Source organism: Trichoderma breve, chromosome 1, assembly GCF_028502605.1.
Source record: "Trichoderma breve strain T069 chromosome 1, whole genome shotgun sequence".
Taxonomy (NCBI): Eukaryota; Fungi; Ascomycota; class Sordariomycetes; order Hypocreales; family Hypocreaceae; genus Trichoderma; species Trichoderma breve.
This window is the reverse complement of record NC_079232.1, coordinates 1,961,990-1,987,256: the sequence shown is the minus strand read 5'-3', so window position 1 is coordinate 1,987,256 and position 25,267 is coordinate 1,961,990. Positions and strand designations below refer to the sequence as shown.

The 25,267-nt window shown below is 51.1% G+C and overlaps 5 protein-coding genes across 5 annotated transcripts; 2 read left to right on the top strand and 3 right to left on the bottom strand.

Annotated features, from left to right (window-relative positions):
* Window positions 1–1,006: 1,006 nt before the first annotated feature.
* T069G_00637 (uncharacterized protein) lies at window positions 1,007–2,587 on the bottom strand (the record flags this gene model as incomplete). Its single annotated transcript, XM_056167847.1, has 1 exon — window positions 1,007–2,587. The coding sequence occupies one exon, from the start codon at window positions 2,585–2,587 to the stop codon at window positions 1,007–1,009; it is 1,581 nt and encodes a 526-aa protein (XP_056033163.1).
* Window positions 2,588–4,540: 1,953 nt separating this feature from the next.
* Window positions 4,541–6,091, top strand: T069G_00636 (mitochondrial biogenesis AIM24 domain-containing protein; the record flags this gene model as incomplete). Its single annotated transcript, XM_056167846.1, has 6 exons — window positions 4,541–4,571; window positions 4,642–4,668; window positions 4,732–5,066; window positions 5,124–5,394; window positions 5,462–5,811; window positions 5,870–6,091. 6 exons carry the CDS (start codon window positions 4,541–4,543, stop codon window positions 6,089–6,091), a joined length of 1,236 nt encoding a protein of 411 aa, XP_056033162.1.
* A 1,266-nt stretch (window positions 6,092–7,357) lies between these two features.
* T069G_00635 (uncharacterized protein) lies at window positions 7,358–9,253 on the top strand (the record flags this gene model as incomplete). The annotated part of the gene is made up of 1 exon (XM_056167845.1): window positions 7,358–9,253. The coding sequence occupies one exon, from the start codon at window positions 7,358–7,360 to the stop codon at window positions 9,251–9,253; it is 1,896 nt and encodes a 631-aa protein (XP_056033161.1).
* A 3,108-nt stretch (window positions 9,254–12,361) lies between these two features.
* T069G_00634 (uncharacterized protein) lies at window positions 12,362–13,888 on the bottom strand (the record flags this gene model as incomplete). Its single annotated transcript, XM_056167844.1, has 2 exons — window positions 12,362–12,832; window positions 12,881–13,888. The coding sequence occupies 2 exons, from the start codon at window positions 13,886–13,888 to the stop codon at window positions 12,362–12,364; spliced, it is 1,479 nt and encodes a 492-aa protein (XP_056033160.1).
* Window positions 13,889–14,808: 920 nt separating this feature from the next.
* Window positions 14,809–15,441, bottom strand: T069G_00633 (uncharacterized protein; the record flags this gene model as incomplete). The annotated part of the gene is made up of 2 exons (XM_056167843.1): window positions 14,809–14,944; window positions 15,221–15,441. 2 exons carry the CDS (start codon window positions 15,439–15,441, stop codon window positions 14,809–14,811), a joined length of 357 nt encoding a protein of 118 aa, XP_056033159.1.
* Between the last annotated feature and the right edge of the window lie 9,826 nt (window positions 15,442–25,267).

Below are 25,267 nucleotides of genomic sequence, written 5' to 3'. Positions count from 1 at the left end.
CTTGCGTGGACGGAGAATTGATTGACACATGGCCAAGGCATTGATTGATGTTGCTGTGTATTGCAAGCAATGTACTCCATATGCTCCGTTCACCATCGGCGAAAAAACTCACATCCAAGCGCCTTAGTCAAACTCTTGTTACACCTGGTACGAGGGCATCGACGCCGGGTGCTCCGCCACTTGCCGTCAGCAGGGCCTTGGGTCCGTGTGAGTGTCCGAGCTTGCGGATTTCATCTCCCGCCGGCGCTTCGTGAGATGCCGGTTGTCATTTGATCGTGGTACGAGCCCGCTGCAAAGTCGTTCCAGTTTATTCCGCAGAGGCAGAGAAGCAGAGCCCAATCGCGAGCGTTGATGGTATGAAATACTATACCTAGCACGACCGCTGATGGCATCGTACCGGCATCCAGTCAAATCAATCAACTCAGCTTATGACAGCTGTCAGATCGCACTAGCCGCAAGCGAGGGATCATCGCCTCATGCATCTTCCCAATCCTCCCTGGGCGACACCGCGCTGCTGGCTCGGCGCGTTCTCGCGCCCAAGTCTGCTGCCGGTGCACACGCATCAAACACCTTGATCTTATCCTTATAATATGGACTTGGGGGGTAACCAATCTCAGGTCCTAGCACGTGAACAGGATCTTGCTATGCCCTTGGTAGCATCAGTAATTATTGTCATCTTGGCGGCTTTGCCAAGCTTCGTACTGCGTGGAGCGTAGCTGAGGTCTGAAACTCGCTTGTGGACGGCCTCTATTTTCACATGCTGATCGTGGATATCTTCTGAATACCGGCAACGAACGATGGCTGCGGGATTCGATGGCCGAATTCCGTCATAACGATGAATATGCTGCCAGGTGACGTACTCCGTACAAGTCCTCTGCATGTCTGGTTCATGGAAATGTTAGCATGTAATCCTCAGGGGTGAGAATACCAACATCAGGAGACTGAAATCACCTACCCTGTAAATGTAAATATCATTGGTGAAGAATATGTTTGCTTGCGGCCAAGCTCAGATGTTGACCTTGCCACCCAGAACACCACATTTTTTGGCCACCAGGCAGTGGTTCATCGCCATGACGAGAGTCTTTTGCTGGTTCCCACGCACATTATCCATCGAGATCCAGTTAGGATAAGAGTCGCTTGTCGTCGCAGGCCAGAGATCAACAAACAATGACCGCCACGCAGCATTTGCCAGTGCCAAGATGGTGTCTTTTATAAATTGGGTGCCTCGCATTGTCAAAACCCATTCGGTAATGATGATGGGGCTTTGCGAGACAGGCCGTTTCGCGTGAAACTCGGCGATCTGGTCCTTAGCCAGATTATGGACGTTGTTGGTATCGCTCCAGGGGTGGTAGAGAGGGAGGATTCTTCCCGTGATGAAACCCTCGCGTTTACCGGGGAATACGTCGATATCCTTCTCCCGCCAGGCGTCGTCAAAGTTGATGAGGACGGCAGACGTTTTGTTGCCGATGAACCAGCCCAGGGGCATTTGGCTGACGTCTTGGACGACGTCGGGGATGTTGACGCGGTTCTCTACCGCCAAGAACTGGTTGTATAGCGCTACACGGTCTTCTTGGCTGTCACTCAGTTCGCGATATTGATAATCTTGGTTCCAGGCATCATGGCTGTGTACATCCCAGATGATGAGCTCGCCAGGGTACTTCCGATTGAACTCGTTGACAGTTTGGATCATGTCACTCAAGAGGGCTCCCTCAGAGCCCTGGAACATTATGCCACCTAACGGGTCAGGGGTTCTCACACCATGAATTTCGCGAAACTCGTCGCCAATCTTAAGGGGTCGGAAGTCGAGAACGCGGATGCCACCATTGCCGAGCTGTTCGCGAAGGTGGACGCTCTGCGTCACGGTGTTTGGTGACGACGCAAGGCCAATACTCACGTGGGAGTGCCACAGGCCGGAGTGATGTGACCTCCCGAGAACAATCTCCCGCAGAGGCTTGTCTTTTAGTTCGGGAAGCATAGTTTGCATCCAGTCGATGGGCGGATCGTTGGTGATGAAATGACCCTCTTGGCCGGCAATGATGAAGGCCGACGCGGTGCCGGGGAATTTTGCGATTTCAAAGTCGTGAACGGTTCTCTTGGCGTTGTTCATGGAAGACAAGGATTCAAGGAACTCGACTTTGAGGGTGTTGTGCCGATTCTGGAACTTGACCATGAATGACATGGGCTCTGAGGTTCCAACGATATCGTACACCACCTCGGCCGCAGAGTCTGCCCAGTTGTGGTAGCCTTTCGATGCCTGGATCAGGACAGGAGCTATATCGCCCGGATCGATGTGTTCAGGGAAATCCTCCTTCCAGTCTGGCATTTGGTACTGGTGGATGTAGCCCCTTTGCCATTTATAGGGGGTGGCATTGATGAGGGTTATATGGGGAGTTGGCAGGTCCTTCCATTGTCTCTTTTTGATGTTTCCTCCCACAGAGATGTTGTGTGTGCCATCTTCTTGTTCCTCGAGGATAACTGTTGGGGGATGAGGAGAGTCTAAAGCCTTATTGCCTGGAATCGGGAGACCTGAGGCCAAAGAGGCGAGGCCTAGGACGAAGGAGATGAGTAACCAGCAAAAGCAAGGCATTGTTATTGGATATAAGTGGAACCGAGGAGAAAAATAGAAGCGAAAAGAATAGTGAGAAAAGGAATTGGGTATAGTAGCAGAGAGTGGCCGAGCAGATTGGTAGCAATGAGAAGTTGCTAAACGTTCTTTATTATATTGGCTTGTCTGTGGTGTAGCTCGTGATTTGCATGGAGGTGAGATGGATGAGTTGAAAGGAGATGGAGATGGAAATGGAGACACGTTGATGGATAAACGGCGGGTGGCTGCGTTGCTATTTACTTCTTTTGTTGTTGTTTACATTTGTTATCTTTATTGTCGGGCTTTTCATCCAAAACTATAAACGTTGGCTTGTTCAGATAGCAAGACACCTTAGTTATGGCGCTGGATAGAGTTGATGCGGTTTCGAATCCAATCTTCACACTCTGTGTATTGATGTACTACCAGATACCAAATGTACATGTATATAAAGTTTGATGAGGTACTACGTGTACTTTAGTAGTACCTAGTAGGTATATGTGCCGAACAAGCCACGAGTATATGTGATGAGAGAGTACATTATACGTGGACATAGTCTCGATCACGAGGCTTTATGCTCATTTGTATTTGTATTATATGAAATCTACTTGTAGGGAAATATACAGCGCCTTCTCTTCGAATGACAATGTATAGGGAAAATGGCTACCCATTATTCGAACCATTGATGCTGTTATACGGAGTGAACAGCTCTATTGCTACAAAACACGGAATTTGCATTGGCGATCTACTGTTGACCTAATAACAGCTACTATGGCCTATGGCTCTGCTGGATTCGCAATCTCATGCCTGGGTCTAAGTGCAAAATCCTAGCGTTGCTTTTATCTAGCAACGCTGAGCATCCCCGACTCTACTCATAAGACTGAAAAGCATGGTATAGGCTGACCAAGGCTCCAAGTCCAACTTAATCTCGTACTCGCAACAATTCGATAGCGAAGAAGCCCTTGCCCATGAAGGCCAGATTCCAAAGGGTTTATCCTGATAGACGTGGATATATCACATAATTCTAGAAATCAAGGATGCTATTAATTGAAATGTGTTAAATGAGAAACAATTATTGGGTAGGCTGAGCTCAGCGTCTATCCGTACATAATAGTAAGGACTAGGCATATAGTATCAATGGCTGACGCGAGCAAGGGGAAATTGAAGAGGCGGTCACAGGTGCCTGTGTCTACAAGGCTGCAGTATGAGTTTGACTGTACCTGCTATTCTGGGATTGAATGAAACTGTTTGGTTGATGAGGAATTGTTTTAAACATGTACCTTGCGCATTCATGGATCAATGGTTCATGCATGCACGGTATGGACTCGAATACGGAGTAGACTGGAATCAAATCACCACATGAGGCAAAAGGGCCCCTGTATTGACAGACGCTGACAGGACCCTGGAGGCGCCTAAACTTGGGCTGCTGGCCAATGGAGATGCCGTGGCGGGGGCGCTGAAGGCGATTCCAAACAGCGTGCGGGTGCCCATTGGGCCTTGAGCGGGGTTGGAGCTTGGCGCCTCTGTCAGCGCGTAATAATTGCTGTAGATTCTGTGAATGTTCCAATTGATGGATGTGATGTGACCTAAACGAATTGAGGCCTCGTCAGCCTGATGTGTCCTTATAACTTGCATTGCATCCCCCAGGCTTGAATTAAATCTATTCCAGTTGCGGCAAACACACGTGCAAATACGCCTCACCCGAGCGAATATATCTGCTAAACTGCCCAGTGTGGCTTGTGGCCTGTCAAATCCCATTTGAGCTCCATTGTATAATAGCTCGGAAGCGGGGCTTCTTGGCCGTCTTACATCGAGCTCGACTCAATCAGCTCCAACTGCGCCTTTGCCAAGCCAACTTTTTTCTTCCTCTTATTTCTTCTCTCACCATCACTTTCTCTTTCCATCCTACGCCTGTTCAATCAGCAAACACTCTTCTGTACTCTATACACCATCATCGCCATGTCTGGCCAGCAGCAACACTTCTACCCGCGTATGTCACCAGCCATCTCCAGCTTCAGCTTCACCCCACCATCTCCAAGTACTGACTCGCGACATCGCAGCTCCTCCCGGCGCAGGCGCAGGACAAGGTCCGTTCGAGAAGCCATTGCGACAGACGATACGCTCCCAATGCTAACATGAACAATGAACAGCACCACCGCCCCAGCAGCAGCAGCAATACGCTCCTCCTCCCCAGCAGTATCAATCGCCGCCCCAGCAGCATCAATATGCGCCGCCTCCGACTTCACCTCCCGCGAACCAGACACAGTTCTACCCTCCTCCCCAGGGAACGCCGGGACAAGCGCCTAGCTATGCTCCTCCGCCCCAGCATACGCCGTCTCCCCAGATCCAACAGCCCTCGCCGGGCCATTATCCCCCTCCTCCCGGGAGCCAGCCTCCCCAGCATCAGCATTCGCAATCGCAGCAGCTGAACTTGGCTGTGCGTCCAGCGGCGACTCCCGACTCTGGCCACTACCAACAGCAACAGGTACATTCACCGCCACCGCCGCAGCAAATACAGCAGCACCAGCTGCAACAACAACAGCAGCATCAGCAACAAGCACCGCCTCAGTTTTCTCCTCCTCCGTTCCCTCAGCAGCAGCAGAATGCTCCGTATCCCCAGGAGAAGCCGCCCGTTCAGACAGCACCAACCCAGGCCGGTGGAGCTCCACCGCCGACCAACTTTGTTGGGGCTGTCGCGACGACCGATGATGTTGGCACCTTTAATGGAGGAAGCTATCGCATCAGCCATCGGGATACTAATACGATTTTGACTGTCCAGTTGGCCATGGGCGCCCCATTGCATGCAAAGCCAGGTATGTTGGATGAGCGGCAGGAAAGAGGAACGGTATCGTGATTTGACCAAATCTAATCGCATGATAGGTGCCATGGTCGCCATGTCTCCCACAATCACCCTCAAGGGTAATGTCAAGTTCAGCGTCAAGAAGATCATTGCAGGCGGAGAGCTCGCAAGCTCTACTTACACAGGGCCGGGAGAGCTCATTCTCGCGCCCGCCTCTTTGGGAGACATTACGAGCATAAGATTGAGCGGCAAAGAGCAGTGGTCGGTGGGACACGATGCCTATTTGGCCTCTACTCAGGCTGTCGTCAAAGACTACAAGAGACAAGGTCTGGGCAAGGCCATCTTCAGTGGCGAGGGTCTGTTTGTCTACAAGATATCTGGAACTGGTCTGCTCTGGGTTTCGAGTTTCGGCGCTATCATTAGGAAAGATGTAAGTCTGAAGTATAGGTTCCCTTGTCCCGGTCAGAGATACTAACCCGACGTAATAGCTTCAACAAGGCGAAAAGTACATTGTAGATAACGGTCATCTTGTGGCGTGGAATACCAGCTACGTCCTGGAACGTGTAGCTTCTGGCGGCATTATCTCTGGCCTTTCCTCCGGAGAAGGCCTTGTTTGCAAGTTTACTGGTCCCGGCACCGTCTTCCTGCAAACCAGAAACCCAAGAGAGTTTGCCGCCTTTATCGGCGGCATCGCTCCCCAGAACGCCTAAGGGCAAAGAAGAGATGATGGCTAGAATAGGGGACGACTAGAGAGGTGTGCTCACTTTATGGCAACGCTGTACACGAAAGTCCGACGAGAATGTTTTGTTTTGGAAAATATGGCCGGCCCCATTTTGTATTATCTCTGTTTGGACATTTATGCACTTCTTGGAGTTTGAGTTCAGCGATGGAGGGCCTCTTAGTTTGATTACCATTACATCACATGTCTACCTATGTAACACTTACGCTTGATAGTTGTTTTCTCACGATGACCCACGTTTTGACCTGTTTGGATGAACCTTTTTTTTGTTTTCTCTTTCTTGGAACCTTTTTCCCTCCCCCTTAATGATGGAGTGAAGCTGTTATCTTGTTGACTGAGGAAGCAAAAAAGCCGTAACGGATCACTTGTGAGTCGCGATCTTGTCAGATGCACCTGCGTCAGGATCGAATGCCACGCCAAAAGGGAAGAACCAGCACAGCGACCTTCATAGATGGTGCTTTTCAAGGCAGGCATTGATGGGAGAGTTGACAACATGGTTGCCGAGACGAAGATTCCAGAGGCTGACCTGGCGCGAATCTTAAATCTTAAATCTCGCTCGTCATTTCAACCTTATGCGAAGCCATCGTTGCATCCTACGCACTCAACATCCGCCTCTTTTTGGACTTTTCGTATCCCAGCCAACAGGTGCGGGTTGTTTACCAGCCTTTGGCACTTGAGCGTGTCCTTTACTTTTGTTTAAGATCAAGCGAACTTTATCGCGGAATATTCCAGGCGCGGATATATACCAGCCGTCTGCCAGCTGGAAGCCATTGCAGCAGTCCAACTCAACACACACTCTCGACCTCAATATTTCTGCTCTCCTCCGACATCCTTGTCTTTACCTGCTTGTGCTTAGGAAATTCTTGAGGCAGCGCTTGGTCTTTTCTTGAAGCGGAACTTGTCGTGAAATTGGGTTGTTTTGAAGTTATCGAAGTTGGAGAACTTGCTCGTGCGAAAAGAAAACAGGCCAAAAAGGCCAAGAAAGGAGTTCATCAAAGCTATTCTCCGAGAATCGACGTCCAAAAGCTCTCGCTTCTAGCCCAAACAGTCAGGGATATCTACCATATTCCTCGATACCAACTTGATCGCTCGAATCCATCTGAATTAGCAAACAGTAAGTACCGAGATGCAACACACGATTCTGGTGGAATGAAGCAAGAGCTGAACTGGCTTTTGAAGGCTGAGAATGGCTATGCTAGGCGCTGCCAGCCGATGTAAACGGCCATCCCCTCCTACCATGGCCAAAGAGACGGGTTCGAAGAGCGAATCACGTACCAAGGCCTTGGGCCATCCATATGACTATCAACGACTGAAGAAAAGCAATTCTCATCAAGCGTTGGATAATCCCGATTGGCGAACTCGCCCTTCCGGTAGTGGCAGCTCACCAACGCTGGATGAGGAGCAGGCTTGGAGGAATCTGATAGGTTCTGGGAAACAATGGATTGGAATGGATGCATTCCCGGCCACTCCATCCGCTGAGGAAAAGAAACACGAGGTCCGTCTTCAGAAGGCAAACGACGTGCCACAAGATCGCGTAACGGTCAGCAACGACTTGAGATACCATCGACGGAATGTTTTTGCGCTGTCTTCCGAATTGGAACCAAAGATCATACAGACCATGGAAGAAGAACAGCCTATTCCATATGGGATATTGAAGCAAGTGTGCCTTTCGTCTTCGAAAGAACATCCCCTGAGCCTCTTGGAAGTTGCACCATTGCGAAGCATCCCTAGCTTTTTGTCTCCAACTGTTGTGGACATTCGGCCTCTGAAGGGAAATTTGATGCAAAAGAAGCCAGGCAATGGCCAGGACGAGCAACTTACCGCAGCGCTCAAAGCTGCCGAGGTCACACCTCACAAAGTTCGAGTGCACATGAGCCAGCGAAGTCGTCAAAGCGAGACGAAAATGAAGCATGCCGTAGCGGACGAATTGCGAGCACGAAAGGGTATTTTCGAACTACCAGACCTTGTCACTGCGCAAAGGAACAGAGCTAAAGATTGCTCTGACGCAAATCGATTGTCCCCCAGCCAGACAGCACGTTTGGTGAACGAAGAGAGGCCTACGGAGGTGTTTGAGACTGAAAAAGACCAGGCTTTTCAAAGATTTCTAAAGAAACTAGCACAGAGGAACAAAGATTTGCCAAGTGACAAACTACAGGGACGAGACAGGGTGGACAGCGGCTACGAAGATGGCTCAAAGGAAGAGCAGAGCGGAGGCTCAACAGAAACCTGCGTCTTGAGATACCGGACACATGGGGGCAATGAACGACAGCAAGTATCTTCGGAGATTTTCGCAAGCCACCGGAAACGAGGAGCTGAGATTTCCCACAAAGAGGACTCAAGCCTCCCAGCAGAGCAATCTACTAAATTCAAGAGCCTGAACCCCAAAGCGCGAGAGTTTCTCTCGTTTGTCTCCAACCGAAGCTCCAACTCGGAAGACGACAATATGGAGCCCCTTCAGCCCTTTGCCCCGGAGCCCTTTGCCAGCAAGAGTGATCATGTCAATGCTATGTATCTGGCAGGACTTGGTCTGCCAAGTGTTTCTTCGCTTCAGCAGCAACCGCCGCCGCCGGCCTATGGGCTTGTGCCGCTTGCAACTGCTCCTGATACAGCCGCTGACTCTCTGACGCTCAATAACTTGATGCCGGGAAGATTGATCCCTGTACAGATGGGAACGGATCAGCTTGGAGGCCAATTCCAGACGTCTGCTTTGCCAATGCCAACAGTGCCGCCACTACCTTCGCTCCTACCAGCACTATTTCGGCCGGAGACGGTACTGCCGTCCGTGCCTATGATGGGCAATAGTATGCCGGGCATCCCGACGGTACCCTCCATGTTGAATACGACATTTCCCTTGGCATCTAGCTCCAACCCTTGCTTCAATATGCCATCAAGCCAAATGCCGCTCATGACGGGTACTCGCTGCCCACCACAACCGGTGCCAAAACCTCGACGCCCAGATCCAGGAGATCAACAGGCATACGAGGCATGGATCGAGTGGCGCAAGGCAAACGAGCCAGGCTATGCGTTGGAGTGTCGTCTGAGACAACAGCGACGAGCCCAGCGGAGCATGACGGACAAGGTACCACCCAAGACCCAGTCAGCCAAGAAGGACGACGCCTCCGTCTCGGCATGAGGCGTACAAGATTATGTATAGGACGACAGGGCGATCGGTGACGATGTCTCCTAGCACGGACCTTGGTCAGATGCTCCTGGTGTCGTATAATGCAGCGATGTCGAGTGGCGGGGATGTGGTGAAAGGTCTACGCCCCCCCTATTCCACTTTTTTTTCTTTCTTTACAACCAAGGTTTACTCGTTTGTTTTTCTTTTTTCGTTCTCCTTCTGCGGCATTATGCAGATCTTCGGAGTCAGCCGCAGTATGTGGATAAAGTTGTTTTGCAGAATGTTTTTCGATTACTTCCTGCGGGCTGTTAGTCCCCAGGGTTGCCCCTGATGGAGTGGCTGGTCGGCGGTGGTGGATTTAGCGGAGAGGGCTGATGATGATTAGTATGATTACGAGAACTAATTGCGCTGGAAATGCATTGATAGCTACGTTACTACGACTGGAAGAGTGCTTGTGGAGACGAGTTGGAGTCGTTTGTGTTACAGTATCTGGTACAAGATGATGAGAATCAGCTAGTCTTTGTGGTATATCATATGCATGGTTATCTGTTACTCTTGGCCGCTTCTCCTGTATACAGCGAAGATGATGTCAAGCATAGGTAGAAACTGTCAGAAACTGTCCGAAACATGCTCCGAGTATTTGGAATTGTTGGCCAAGTGAGACTATCAAGTGAGACTCTATGACTAAAGAGGAGGAGTAGGACTCAGGAGTAGGACTCAGGAGGAGGAAGAATAGGAGGAAGAGGAGTCTGGCAGGGTTACGTATGTTGTCTCTGGTGACGATGGCGATGAAACGTTTGCTGCATATACGAATGTAGGGAGGATCAAGACATGGATATAAATAAAATAAACTGAAATTCACTGTGAAGGAAATATGAAAAGAAAAGAAGAGGATACCTAAGTAGAGCCAAGCAGCGTAGTGACAGGGGGAAGAGACAAAATGCATGTCTCAGACATGGACATGAGCAACACGAAGAGACGCTTACTTTTTTTCTCTTCTTCCTTTATTGACTCACTATTTTCTTTTTTTTCTTCTCCTTTCTTTGACCGTGTATGTATACTTTGCGTCTTAGTGACTTGTTTTGATATTGGACTAGTTTAGTTTCATGCTGTGTAACAGCGAGGCGTTTTTATGCCTGGGGATTTTTAATGGTTGGCTAGGTATGTTTTTATGTATGCGTATGTGCATGTATGTATGTGTTTATGCGTGTGTCTACCTATGAGCGTGTCCATCGTGTTTATGCGTGTATCTATGAGTGCGTCCATCGTGTTTGTTTGTCTGTTTATCGTAGTACGTCTGTACAACTCACATACATCTCTTGGCGGGCATGTTGTTGAGGATTCATTTATTTTTGTCAGTTGGTTGCACAAATTGATTATCGGTGCATACAAACCGCTCGGTGAACAAATCTAGATATTTCTTTCTTTTTCCTTCTTTTGAATTCCGTTGCATTGGTTTTTCTTGTTGGGGAGGAGGATGATAACGCTTGTGAAAAAAAAAGGGGGGACGGGATGAAGTAGTATTGTTGCCTTTTTCTTCTGCTTCTGTCTGCCTCATGTACGTACTTTGCTTTGCTTATTTCTTTCAGCGCATGTCTTTTCAGTATCTAAGTATCTGCACACCGATTATTTGTGCTTTATTTTTCCCTTCCACTGGACATGGGGGTGTGGGTGTAATGGATCACATCGCGAATGAAATTGAACTTGCAAATCATCACAACGAATAACAATCACTCACACAGCTTGCTACTAAACTCCTGCGGCAAAAAACACGGCACGGTGCTTATACGAACCCGCCTACGTGCAAAAAATTAGCCTCCTGTCAATTTAGCTTGCTTCGTCCAAGCCCGCAAAATGCGGCTCTTTTTCATCGACCAATGCGCGCTTCTCTCCCCCTCCCCTCTCGCAGAGCCGCATCGCATCAACGAAAGAGAGAACGAACAACAAGCCGCCTTTTTCTGTCTGCATCTAGCTTCGCTTCGTTTGCCTTTTCATTCGTCCCCCTTTTTTCTTATACATGGGTTAATGTAATGCTGGAATATGGCCACTGATTAGGGCGTAGTTCTTTTTGTTTACGGATATACAAACACGCCCCCCCTTTATTACCCATCCTTCATTGTCAGTTGGTTCGGCAAAATCCCGAGTCTGGTTGTGAACACTCCCCCCTTCCCCCTTTTCGTCAATTCCTCCGTATTATCAGCATAAAGTGAAACAGAATGTAAAGATACAAGATAGAATGGGAAGAGAATAGAATAGAATGCAACACACCCTTTCCCGCCACACCATCTTAAAGTAGACCACATGTCACGAACCATCAGTGACTTACACACAAAAGGACATAAAGAACAAGGGAGTCGTACGAGACACAACATCCTCCCCTAGGGCTGACAAGGCAGATCAAAAGACCCGCGTATCATATGAAGCCACCATCTGCTCAGCGTATTGGCCTGTAATCGCTGCCGCTGCCGTGCGGTCCCACACCGAGATGGTCAACAGCCTCCTGACGCCTTGCATCAAGGCCCCCACGAGGGGTCCAATCGATATTGCGTGAGGCTCTGCTTGCCGGCAAAGAAACCGGAGCCTGGTGGAAAATCAAAGCCCCCAAGAACGGACCTGTTTCAGGTCTATCCAGATCCAAGATGAACATCCCGCGAGGCTCTGTATCGTAGTAAAGGGGGGCTTTGACTACATGTTTCACAATACCATTCACTCAAGCCAGTGCCGAGATGCTGCTTGCGTTTGGTGCAAAATCATGCTTCATTTCTATGTGATCCATCCTTCCCATCCTGTCTATGCAAATGATTTTTTTGGGGCATTCTTTGGTATCTTGACAAAGGCACATAGTTATCATGGCCGAAAGGAAAAGAAGAACGAAAGACGAGTATAGAAACAAACAATAAAGAATCTCCTAGACGGGGGGACATATGCCTAGACTCTGTACTAATAAGGAAAGAAAGAAAGGGTGTATATCAATATTTTCCCACACAAGTCCTATCCACAACATAACCAAAAAAGCAAGTCATCAAAGAGAGGAATGGTTAATCCAAGTCAACTGCAGATCCGTAGCCCATAAAGAACAAAAAAAGAAAATCAAGAAAATAAAAGACAACAGGTCAATCTTCACTCTTCAACATCTGGGGTGGCCATTCTGTACTCTGCCTCTCCCTTCAGGGGTTCACAGAGCTCCCAACCCACCTCGGTCCTCTTGACAATACGAATGTCAGCGCGCTGTGCCCACTCAGTCAGGACGGTGTCATGAGCACCCCCAAACTCGACAGGAGGCTCCCGGCCGGCAGCTGCATTGTCAAAGTGCTGCTGGGCCACGTGCTCCATCCGCTCGTCCCAAGCGGTGGCGCCGGTGAAGGACTTGTCGCACGCCTGCACGGGGCAAGGCATCCAGGTTGGGAGTCTGCATCTGATGCGCAGGGCATCCTCCTGCATCTTCTTGACCATGAGGTCAGATCTTGCATCTGCGCCCCTGTAGTCTGTAGAGCCCTGGCCAATGACTGAGGCGTGCATCCGCCGAATGTGCTGGGTGTAGAGATCCTTGCGGTTGAAGATATTGCCGTACGATGGCAGTCCTGCGTATCGCTGGTTGGACGACTGTCGCTCGTCGGCGCACTTGCCCTCAGTACAGACCCAGTACTTCAAGCCCAGATGCTTGGTGCTAACATGGCGCTTCCACTCGTTCTTTGCGTCGAATCTGGCGTTGCAGCCGGCGTAATGGAAGACGCAGATATAGGGGCGAGGGTGCTCCGAGCCTGTGTGCTCGTCGAGGGACGTTCGGCTCGGGAAGTTCTTCTTGCACTTGTGGCAGAACCTTTTGTTGGTCGTGTGGATCTTGCGCTTCTTGTCGCCGCTCGGCGAGGACTCGTGGTCGGGAGAGGCCCGCTTGCACGAACCGGTCTTGGTATGGCATCGTGCGATTTGAGCACGCTTCCGTGCGGGGACCCTGTTGGAAAAGAACCTCTCGTCAAGGCTTGGGGTCTGGCTCTCTTCTTTGATGCGTCTGGCCGAGTTCACATAGGGCAGCGTGGTGCGGAGAGGATATTGTCTGGTGCCGACGTCGGCAGCATCAATGGGGCCGCCGCCGTGCGTGCCAACAAGCGTCAAGGAGTTGGTACTGAACGTGCACGAGTTGTTGAGCCCAATGATTCCCATGGGGTAGAACGACGTGCTATCCTGCGGGCGTGGATAGTAGCTAATTTCCTGCTGCTCAACCGAGGCGTCAGAGTCGTATGGGCTGCCGAGAGAGATGACCTGCGCGTCTGGTGGAGTGGGAGGGTCCACCATCTCAAAGTTGCCATCGCTGCCAATGGATGGGCTGCTTTCGATGAAGCTGATAGGGTATGGCGAGTCATTTGGTCCGCATGCTTGCTGGTAGATGTTGGAGGCACTGGGATCGAGGGAAGGGTCGGTAGGAGGAGGTTGAAAGTATGTCACGTCCCATGATTGCTCGCGGCCATCTGGAGAGTCCGGGTCTTGCAGCAGGGGATCAATTGGCTGAGTGTGGTAGAGACCGTCGTCGTGGATGTGTACATGGGACAGAGAGGTAGATTGGTCATAGTGATAGTAGAACTGGCCACTGTTGGGCGAGGAGAAAGGGGGAAGAGAAGAGGCGGAAGAGGAGGAGTTTGACGCGGCCATGTCGATGATTGGACGTGTCTGTTTTCTTTCTTTTCTTTTTTTTTTTTTCTTCTCAACAACGGAAAAATCGAAAGCGGCTAAACTGCACTTTCGATGCAACAAGGGTTGGTGTGAGGAGGATGAGCTGGATTGGCTCTCAGCTCAGGGTGCAAGGGGTAAATTGATGAGTGACGAGGCAAGGGTTGCCATATAAGAGCAACGCAGGGTATTGGCTCTTGCTTTCGCGTGAAGAGAGGATGAAGTGATGGAGGCAACACGACGCTTGATCTACTAATGGTAGAAGAGTGGCTTGGCTCGTCGATGAAGATGAAGGACAAAGCCGAGGATGAGGATGAAGATGAAGACGAAGTAGATGGAGAGAAGAGAAGGAGGAGCAATGGGAAATAGTGCAATGTGAATCTGGCTGTTGAATAAATACCGATGTGGTCAGGAGGAGGATGGAGAGATGATCCAAGGCCCCAAGAGGATGGGACCTCGGGGCCTGTTATATGTACCTTATGGATCGGACCAAGATCCATCGCCAAGTTAATTCTACGCCGGACGACGAGAGACATACAGAGCCTCACAGACCAGAGCAGAGAGCATCCATGGATAGATAGTAGATGCATTGGATTGGGTGGGATTGACACACTCCCTTCGCTCGCACACGCCCCCGGCTAGGCTTAGTAGGTGCGGCTGCGGCTTCTTGGATGGAGTTGTGGGCACAGCGCCCAGATACGGACTGGCGCTGGTGTCTGTTCTGCCCGAGATTCGACGCACGCCCATGGGTGACGATGTCTGGTGCGGATTGCTTGGGCTCAGCCGGGGGGCGAAGCGTTGCATCTGCAGATTGGAAGATGGGGGCTCTGGCAGAGTCGATCTGGGTTCAGGTTCCGCGGTCGTCGTACCCGCCCATGGGATTTGTCGTGGAAAGGGTCAGGTCAATCTTGTGCTGCGCGGAAACAAACCGGCTTAGCCTGCTTGGTCAACACTGTATCTGCCGGATGACGGAGGAAAGCCGTGCGTTCTTCAGCGGCATTGTGTTGTTGGTTAACGTGGACGTTGAAGCCGTCGAGCCTAGACATGTTTGTGTGTTCGTGTGTGTGTTGGATAGCCTAAAAAGCAAGCATTAGCTGGGCCGCGTGTGTTGCTTCAACATTTCCAAATCCATCAATGATTAAAATACCTGTAGGTATCAACCCATGGACATCAAAATGCGAAGCAGCGGCACGCACTTCTTGGTGCTGGGACCAACCGACAGTTGCATCATGTCCTAGCACAAGAGCACAAAGGCATTGGCTAGCAGGCAGACACACAAGGCACATGCAGCCTCTACATCATACCTACACATACATCATACATGATGCTACCGCCTCGCCTCGCAGAACACCACGAAGAGCAAAGAATAGCATCAATAGCAGGCCATCAGCAGTGGAGAAGGTGGTGGCCGAAAGCTGGCCGGCTGGCGTTTGGAATTCGGAGCTAGAACTGGAGGGGGCCTGGCCTGGCTTGGTTCGAGTATCATGGATCATGGTAGCGGCCAGTCGCAGGCGAGGCGCCAGAATGTCGGCCATTGGACAAGCGCTTGCGCAGCCAAAAGTCTGATGATCCTCTCAACACCATGTCTGTCTCTGCTCCAGAATTTGGACCCCCCCTGGCTAGATAGCACTTTGGTAGCCCTTGTGGTAGTGCGCATGCCAGTTGCTTAGCGGCGGCGGGAGAAGAAACAAGGGGCCCCGTCGAGTTTTAGCCCCCGGATTAGTGCTTTCAATGTTGGTTCAGTCCGTGCGGAAAAAGGAACGTCGAAGGAGAGACGCGGCCGAGTTTGGAGAAGGTTGGTTGGAGGTGGATGGGGCAGGGCAAAGAGGCAGAGAGAGAGACAAAGAGAGACGGAAGAGACTCAGACAGTGGAGAGCAGGTGCGCACCCGCTAATCCATACTCTACAGTGCAGTACAGGGCTCTACAGCGCTGTAACTTGTAGCGGGGTCCCACTCCCAGGTGTTCGGTAGCACAAGCAAAGTTGAGTGCTCACTTTGTACTGATGTGACCAACCCCTATTCGTACTCCAGCTGGCTCATCCAAGGATGTCAGTTCTACCCGTGAATGATCCAATGCATTGATGCTCACAGGGTCCTAATCGAGGTGGCTGATCGAAATAGGTCAAATCATGGATGCCCTTTCAGCGCTACAGGCACCGCCAGCAAAACCAATAGTCTCCTCCTTAGCACCATCACCATCAAGCATTGCAGCAGCCAAGTCCTCGTATGAGTGAGTCCTCGTACCAGACAGCTCATGCTTAGCCCTACCAGTACAAGTACCCGACCGGTCCAAACGGCAAATCTCATCTCCCCACTGAACTCTGACCGGGGCAGATGCGAGAGTGAGCGAGAACCCCCAATGGGGCCATCGCTTCAGCCCGACGCGCGCGAACTTGCACCGAAGAGAACCCCTGCTCTTGAACCTTGAAAAAAAAAAAAAAAACTTTTTTTTGTTCTGCTCTCTCCGAGCTCCTAGTCGACTTACCCAAGTCTATCAACCTCTAGCGGCCTTGACCGGTGTGGGGGCCTATGCGGGAGAGCAAGGGATCAAGACATGGAGACGAGCTGGTAGCGGTGCGTGCGCGCATCGTCGTCACTAGCACGAGATGGGGCATTTGGGACGGGGGGCATCAGAAAGGACTGGACCTGGAGTGATATCGTCGGCAAACCTCCATGCCATGTACTGTGCCGTATGTACGAAGTAGAGAGCACGCAGTCAGGTTTGCGTTTGGGGGGGCGAGCGAATGAGTCAAGGCTCATGTGCTGCCGCTGCGTCTGACCAGCATCCAGACTGGATACAAGCAGCAGTAGCATCACTAGACTGTGTATGTACATTGCATTGGCTTGGATTAATACTTGCACAGTATCAAAACTTCAAGGTAACATCACCGATAGCATCGCCGCTGCGAAATGATGGCATCAAGTGCAGCATCGACATCTCTCTCTCTCTGCCTCTGGCCCGAGCACCTGCGTCCGAGAGGGTGGGTAAGAAACACGACAGCTGCGAAGAAACAAATACCCCTGGCGCGCTGAAGCGTAAGAGAAAAGAGGGCTGTAAGACGCAAAAACGAAAAAGAGGTGCAGCAATATGAGCGAGAGAGACGAAAAGCAACCTAGCTGATGGAGGGGAACAGATCGCAAGCTTGTGTGTTCCGCTTTTCTGGTTGTGCGACAAAGACCGGCGGTCCGCTCTTTGCTGTATGGGAAATGGAATTATAGAGGGGATGACGGGAGTAGAATGTCGGAGTGAGAAAAAACCAACCACATTTTCGTCGTGCAGCAAGATGAGATTTGGCCAGCTGCAAGAGAGACGGCCGGTGGTCGCATCACATCAGGTGCAGGTTGCTTGTGGCACTAGGCGTGGCCGTGAGTGGCGCCTTATTCTGCTGCCTGTCCTGTCATGTTTGTTGTTGCGGTCTAGTAGCCCATCCACCCGGAGCGCCGAGATTGCTTTTGTTACAGGTGGTTTTTTGGACGGTGATGATGATGGTGATGATGGTTTCTTTCCCTTTTCTCGAGTCTTTCTTCTTTTGATACAATTGTGGCGGTGTCGCAGGGTTCTTGGCGAGGGGCATTGCGAGACCCTGCAATGACGACGATGACGCCCATCTCTCTCTCTCTTGTCTGCTTGTCTGCGTCTACTCGTTTGTTAGTTTGCCGTCACTATGTTGCATCATTGTATAGCAGCTGAATACCTTGTAGCTACACCTGTGCATCAGACCGATGGTGCCTCCGTGATGGTGATGATGATGGCGATAATGCTAAATAAACCTTTCACACAATGTAAGCAGCTGGTCTTGATGCCTCCATGTGTTGTGACTATCATGTAACCCCAAACCTCCCAAATCTAGCCAGACCTGCCGCTATACTGTACAGTATACATTCCGTGTTACTATCGCATGAGGTCACCCAAGCTTCTTCTCCTTCTTCTTCTTCTCCTCCTTCTTCGGTCCCCTCCAGCTCCCAGATCGGCGAGAAGAGAAATTTGGACGTATCAGCAACGTCCCTCCTGCAATGTCTGCTTGACTCGCCTACGATGCTGCAAGCCAAGCTGCAGCTTCAGCCCATCATCGGCACGTCCGTGGCCTCAATCTCTTTTTGGCCCAGTCCCCCCAATCCCCCGATCCCCATCCCAATCCCAACTCTCCGCATCAACCTATCAAAGCCCCTCCATCCCACGACCTTGTACACACTCATTTCTAGTGCAATCCTTTCTAGCTTCAAGTGCTGACCAAATCGCTGGACCCCACGCGCTCTACTCCATAATATTGGAACGTCAATACCCTAGCGATACGCTTTTAGGGCCGCTCGAGCGCTGCCTGTGGATCGATGAGAGGGGCGCCGGATATCGATGGATGGCTCCCCGGGGCTGTACCTGACCTGAGCGCTGCGGCGGGGGCCAGGCCAGTGCACGCCGTTTGAGGACACAACCGCCGCTACGGAGCTGTTTGGAGTGATTGATGGGTCTATGGAATTGATTGAATACGAGCACAGGCGATGAATAGAGTGCTGACGAGACGTGGTAATATTGGATGCGACGAGCAGCTGGAGACAGGCATTGGAGCTGCAACAGAACATAGAAGGGGAAACCGAAGACCTGGAAGCAAAAAAAAAAAAAAAAAAAAAAAAAAAATTAGATTGCTTGCCCTGTACGATGCTAGCACTGCTGCGGAGCATTCGTTACTGTGCGTTATGGCAAATGATGAGCACAGGACGATGCTCTTTCGGCTTATTCCCCCCTACATGATATCCATCCATATATCCGTCCATTGGGATTTAATTCATCTGAGTTCTTGTACACACACACCTCCCGCCTTTAGCAACCCCCAACTTGCAACCCCACTCTCTGCTCCAGATAGATTGTCCAAGGACCTCCAAATCATCGAGCCCTGAGCTGTTGAATGCAAGTAACTTTGCCCCTTTCTCTCCAATCCTACAAACATAAAGTTCCACATGGAGCATTGCCGGGCAGATTGAGGTCAGCTTTGTGCACCACAGTGTCCAGGCAGCCCTTGAATCTACACTGAACTTCGTGAACCGAGCATACACGTACTGTGCAAGTGGAGGAACAAGCCATCCATGATCCAAGACGGCGCAAGCAAGGAATGGAACTGAGACCACCTGGAAGCTTCCATTCAAGCCACGGCCTCTTCTAGTCTGCCACATCTGCGCAGCTGTCAACGTCAACAGGCTATCCGTCGATAACACTAGGACCAGCCCTTGTTGTGGCGTCTGGTGCTAATAGCTGACAGCCCGTCCAGTCCACATACCTGTATTTTGACTTCATGTCAAGTCCTCGGCGGCATTTCTGCTCCCACATCAAAGTCACGTTAATCTAAGCCACGGCTCAGTCAGCAGCTTTTTAGTTTTTTAGCAGAGAATCCCATGCCCAAAAGGACCCCGTCAGCAAATGCCAATCCTCGGAACAAAAACCCAGCCCTACCCGCACTGGTGGCTCGTCTTACTCTTGAACTAGCCCGAGTTGCTGCCACCCTCCCCCTCTTGGTTGCAGTGCCACCATGACTCCGTACTCCGCTGCTTTGTCTCTTGTGCCCCATGTGCTACCACTAAGCCGCCCATTTGCTGCTCCCCCCATGCTGATCGTACGAGTACTTGCCATGTAGCTGTTCTTGTTCCGCCGTCAGTCGTCGGCAGTATAGATAGGGCTGGCAGGGGAACCCCCCCGGGTACAGCTTGCGATGGGTTTCCTGTAGCTGTGGCTGGTGCTGGTGCTGCTTCCGCTGCCTCGTACTTCGTATCCCCCGATGAGATCCATTCCAAAACAGAAAAGGCCCGTACATGTACTTCCAGTTGTCCGGATTATCGTCAGATTCAAAGTCCCGGCCGGGGGCTTGATTTGATATGCCACCGAGTTGGCTGCTCCTGCCCCTCTGAACCACGACAGCTCCTGGGGTGCTACTGCCTCTCTGGTCCCCGAAAAAAGAAAAGACAAAATACACAAGATACGAGCTCTTGCCTCGTCAATCACATCGGGCTTTGGCATCGGCCGATGCGGAGATGCTCTTTCCACCTTGATGCCACTTGAAGCATCGGCCAACTTGCGGCTTCGGGGGGAAGGCGCCATGGGTCCTCCCATGTTATGTATCTATGCACATATACAGCCTCACAATCTCGTTACATGCAAATGAGATCTGCCCCCAGCCACGGAAACATCTTTTTCAGCTTCTTCGCTTAGGGTGCCAATGACGGTGGAGGGAAGTTCCTGCCTGTCACTGAGACAGACAAGCACATGACTGGCCTTGCTGCCAATGTCAACCTCATCCCACCCCCCTTTTTCGGACTTGTCATCTGTCTGAACCTGAGCCAGGCAGAGACAAAAAAGACACAACCAGGGGGGACGAAGGAAATTGAATTGAAGATCAAGTTCAAAGTCAGGGTCCACTCCGACAGCCATGGCCGGCACATCTTAAAGTTTTCAAGGGTATCGGAGCGGCGTCTTGGTTTGTTCTTCCCCGTGGCATTGAATTTGAAATTCGCTGCTCCAACACTGACCAAGTGCCTGTCATACCTCCTTAGGGCAATGGCCGGGAGTCACATAGTCAGCTGGCAGGGGAAACGCCAGCTCGGCGCCCCTGCTTTTGTTTTGTCCCAGTTTTTGGTGTTTTGCAAGAGTATCCGGTCCACTTACATGGGGCGTTTTGTCGCTTTTCCAAATCGCTGCGGCGGTCGTCGATTTGCAATCAACCGGAGTCTCGCAACTATCCGCTGGCGCGATCTGGGAGTGCGAGTACGCGATGGTGTACAGGTAATATACAGTGCCGTACAGTAGCTCATTCTGCTGCTTGGGTACAGATGATTGCCCGATTGTATCTTTGTCTCGCCGCCCATCTCCGTGTGCGTCAGCGAGCGGCAAAGCCGTCGCATGGACGTGGAAACGGACGTGGACACTTTGCACGTACCAAGATGCTTATCCTGTCAAGTCTTTGCCATTTTCAAGCCCCGAGGAACTTCTGACCTCGGTTCGACATGGCATTGGCGTCAAGCTTCACCAGGATAGGATTCAATATGTCCGACGAAGCGCCTGTGTCGACGTGAAAGCTGCAAATGGCTTGCTGGGGCCACGAGTGAGACGTTCGAATGAGAGACATTCCCATGAGTGACAACAACCCTGAAGCTGAAAACTCTCCACAGCCCCCCGACGCTGTGATACCTCCACACTCGTCATATCGCTCCCCCCTCCACCCCTCCATCCCGAAGGGCACCATCGAAATCGACTGGCAAATCTCCAACCAAGATTCATCCTGGCAGCTACAAATCGTCACGGCATTCGGTCCTCCTCAGCTGTCAAGATCTGCCAAATCCCCCCCGACAGGTTGGCAGGGGCCTCGGGGCAAGCGTAACGTTGTGCCCTGGCGCTCCCTTTGGCCCAAACACAAACTCCGACTTGATGGCACTGGATGACGAACGCACCTCGCTCTGCCGCGGGCTAATTGAACGGCAGCGAGAAAGGCATTCGTTTACACTCTTGTCCAACACGCTGAGAGCCCTTGAGCCAGAACTTCTCGCCGGTTTCCTGATGACAGGGGTTAGCCCCCTGTCGTGATGGGCCACCCATGGCCACCCTGGTCGGTTCAATATGCAGCTCACTCTTTCTGGCCAATGGCTAGACTAAATGACGATCGGGGCTTTCACACATACATGTATACAGGTACTGTATAGTGACACCCCCCTCCTCCGAAAGCCCACGTGCCCACCCCATCCATGTAATTCACCTGCATGTTGGTCCAACTGCTTTTTCACGTACAGCACAAGTGATATCGGCCAGGTTCTTTGTGAGCTGGTGCTTTTCCGGAGAAGAGCAACATCCTATCCGGCCTGGCACCGCTTTGCTAACTGCTACCAGGTACTGGGCTTCAATGCCAGCGTCCCGGGTCGCTGTCCTGACATGGGCCATTTCACCATCGCTTGCCGTAGCTGCTCGGCCTCGGCGTAGCCAGAATGCGATGCATCAAGTGAAATAACACCGAGGGCCACTGTTTTCCTTTTTCCAGCACGCAATCGTGCTGCTGTATGTACGGTGCCGGTACTTTTGGGCTATTGGTGTGATATTTCCGGTACTTGCTCGTCTTTTGCGGCCGACAGGCAAAACGTCCCCGACAGTTGCCTTTTGAGCAAACCCCCAAGAAGAGAAAGCAACGCGAAGCACAGTGAGGCAAGGCAAGGCAAGGCAAGGCAAGAATACGACACGAAGCAGGCCCATTGTTGAGACCCTAGCGTTGCGGTGCCGTAGGCACACATACAGGCACACATACAGGCACACGCATCTTGTTCACCTGTCTCTCGACCCAAGTACTAAGTGTCCTGGCCCATCAACGGACATGCACCTCTTCCTATGCTGTTGGTCCTGGAAGGAATCGTATGTCTCACAAAGCTGATGGGATGGAGGTGCCCCGAAACCGCCCCGCGAGCGCCTCAGCCATTCATCCCATCTTTCTGTTTCATCTCTTCATCGTCCTTCTCAAACATGTGCTCCCACTGTTTCGGATTTCCTCCGTGTCTGGCGCTCATTGAAGCCTCTTTGGGGCGAAACATGAAGCCACCTTACCAAGCATCAAGCTGATCGCCAAGATGCCGCCTTCTTTCTCTTCTGGCATCGTCTCCAGGCCCGGCGAGTCTGCCTCTCAGCTCTAAGGGCCCAATCGTGAGTATCCCGGTCGAGCGTGACAATCTATAGAAGCAGGGCATGCTGGAGCCCACCCAAGGCACCGTGTTTGCGGCCCCCAATCCACCGAGCAGCGTTTGACCTGCTGCCTGGGCTCGAGTATTTGAGATTCACAGCAGCATCTCTCACAGGCTGCTTCGTACCGACATACATGACATCCCCGCTCCGGCATCATACTGTACAGTACCGTGCTTCCCATTCCTGGCCTCGCACCTCCTCTCCTCTCGTCTCATCTTGCCGTATTTCGACTGCTCTAATGCGCTAGGCCACCGCACCGGTCAAGTCATGGCCATGCATCACATCATACCGAGTGGTACTCGCTCCTTGTCGCATGCATCCCACCCTTGAACCCTGGCATGCTGGTCTTTTTCCACCATCTGGCTGGCTCTTTTTCTACTAAGCCATTTTCTCCAACCTCAGCTGAACAACGCCAGAGAGGAAGATACATCTGGCACGCCCCTCCTTCATGTACAATACAGTACTCTGTCCCCGTCTCCTATGGGCCCAGAGCGGCATCATCTCGATCGAAACTACGGAGTAGAGTCCTTTGCTTGTTGCCTCCCTCTCTAAGCCTCTCTCCATCTACATATACCACCGCTACAGATGCATTACTAGCACCAGACTCATGCACAAGGCCGTCGAGTATGGTATACACGGCGGCGCTTATTCGATTCGCGCTTCTCAACCCCCCTTCCCTCCACCCACCCTTTCCCCCTTCGCTCACTCTCTCTTTGTCTCGCCTGTACTCTCACATCTCAGATTTAGATTGTAGCTGCGTGCAGTCGTGCAGTAGCATTTTCCGCCTCTTTCTTCCCACCTCAATCTCTTGTTTTACACAGCCCTCTTTGCCTTATTTTCCCCATCCCCAAAGCTACCCCAAAAAGCGGCACCCTTCACCCATCTGGGCCATGTTAATATGGAGATGCCGGCTAATGCAGCGAGTGTCACACTCACTGCATAACAGCAACAACCAACAACCATATGCAGCGTTTCTCTTCTCTGCCTCTCTCGCGAGCATTCCCCTTATAGCTTGCCTCCTTCCTATTCTGTCATCCGGCAAATGGATTGCTGGGTGGTATTTTCTATCTTTATACACACCAAGCAGAGCGATACCCGACAAGAATGAAACCCAAGCAAACCCAAGCAATTTCTTCTAGAAGGGATTGAAAGCAAAGAAAAGCTAGATACTCTGCACTGCCCATTTCAGACGGAATCTAAAAAAAGGAATTCGACGGAATATACGGGAGTACTACATGAAAAGTACCTAATATAACTGATTTCCAACTTGTTATCTGCCGTCTCCAATTTTTGTTTTCTTTTTTAAAACACCTTGGGTAACACTCAACTCTCTCTGCCTTTTGTGCTTCCCGCCATCTCCACGTGGTATCAGCCTGGGCTTCGGGCCAAAATACCACCATACTCCGACTTACCAAGTTGAGGCGGGAAGGGCCAAAAAAAAAAAAAGCACAAATCATGTCTCACTCGGCGGCCCGGCTGCATATCCAGGTTTTATTCTAGGTGCAGCCGTGTTTTTTTTCTGCCTTTCTCCCTGCCTTGAAACCTGCCGTGCATTTCCCTTTTAGCCCATTTGCCTTTTTTTAATATCGTCCCGTTTTGCCCTTTTTACTGTACAGTTCCTGGATTTGCACGACGATGACAAATTCTACTCGCTGTAAAAAAGTCCCCCAATAATAAGACACGGCTGAAGAGAATTAAAAAAAAAAAGAAGCCAAATAGCAACAACGGATATCCTGACCCAAAACAGAAACCCTTGATTGCTACAAGCGCCCCCCCGCCCCCCTTAGGCTTTTCCCTTTCTGCCGGGTGCCGTCGGGATTCTCTTCGCTTTGCCGCCTTTCCTCTGCATCTTAGCACTTTAGTTCTTCTTAGTCTGTTTTTTTTCTTCACTTTTGTTGTTTTCGCCAACACTTCCCGTGCATTAGGGGGGGAAACAACACCAGCGAAAGGTCCTAACGTGAGGGGCTTACGTCAAATGTCTCACCCCGAGACAGAAAAAGCAGAAAGCAGAAGAAAAAGGCGTCCGTCCTAAGAGAAAGCCTCTTTGCCTCTCCAGGGTTCCAAGTCGAGGCCCAAGCAAGGCAGCCCGCGTGCTGGGTAGCAAGACTGCAGGCATCAGGTTGCCTTTTTTTCTTTTCTTTTTTTCCTTCCTTTTTCCAGTCCAGCTCTTATCTTCTTCGTTAGCAGGTACTCATAATGTCACTTTGCGGGCTGTGCTGTGCAGTGTTCAGCGTGGTACATGTACCTGGTGGAATTCGGTCTGGCGTCTAATTTTCTCGTGTTATCGGTAACACGCAGTGACGGCGCTTATCCCACAGGCACCCAAGAATTGACTGCGCCTCAAGCACAATTGCTTCCCATCGACTTTTATTATATGTACTTAGATGCACAAAACACAACATATTATTTTATCCAAAGCACAGTCAAGCCGGCCCGATCAATGCCCCTCGTACGACCATCATCCATCATCCTTGGACATGAAGCTAAATGTACTGCCCCCTCCAACGCTTCGTCAATCTCATCGCCATCAGCCTCCTTTGTACGCTTTGCGCGGCTGGACCAATGCCAACCTTATCTCAACATCTGGAAAAGGCATGGGAACTCTCGCAGCCTGATGGCTGGGCACCGCCTCCAGTCCTCCCCCTGTTTACACTGCCCCC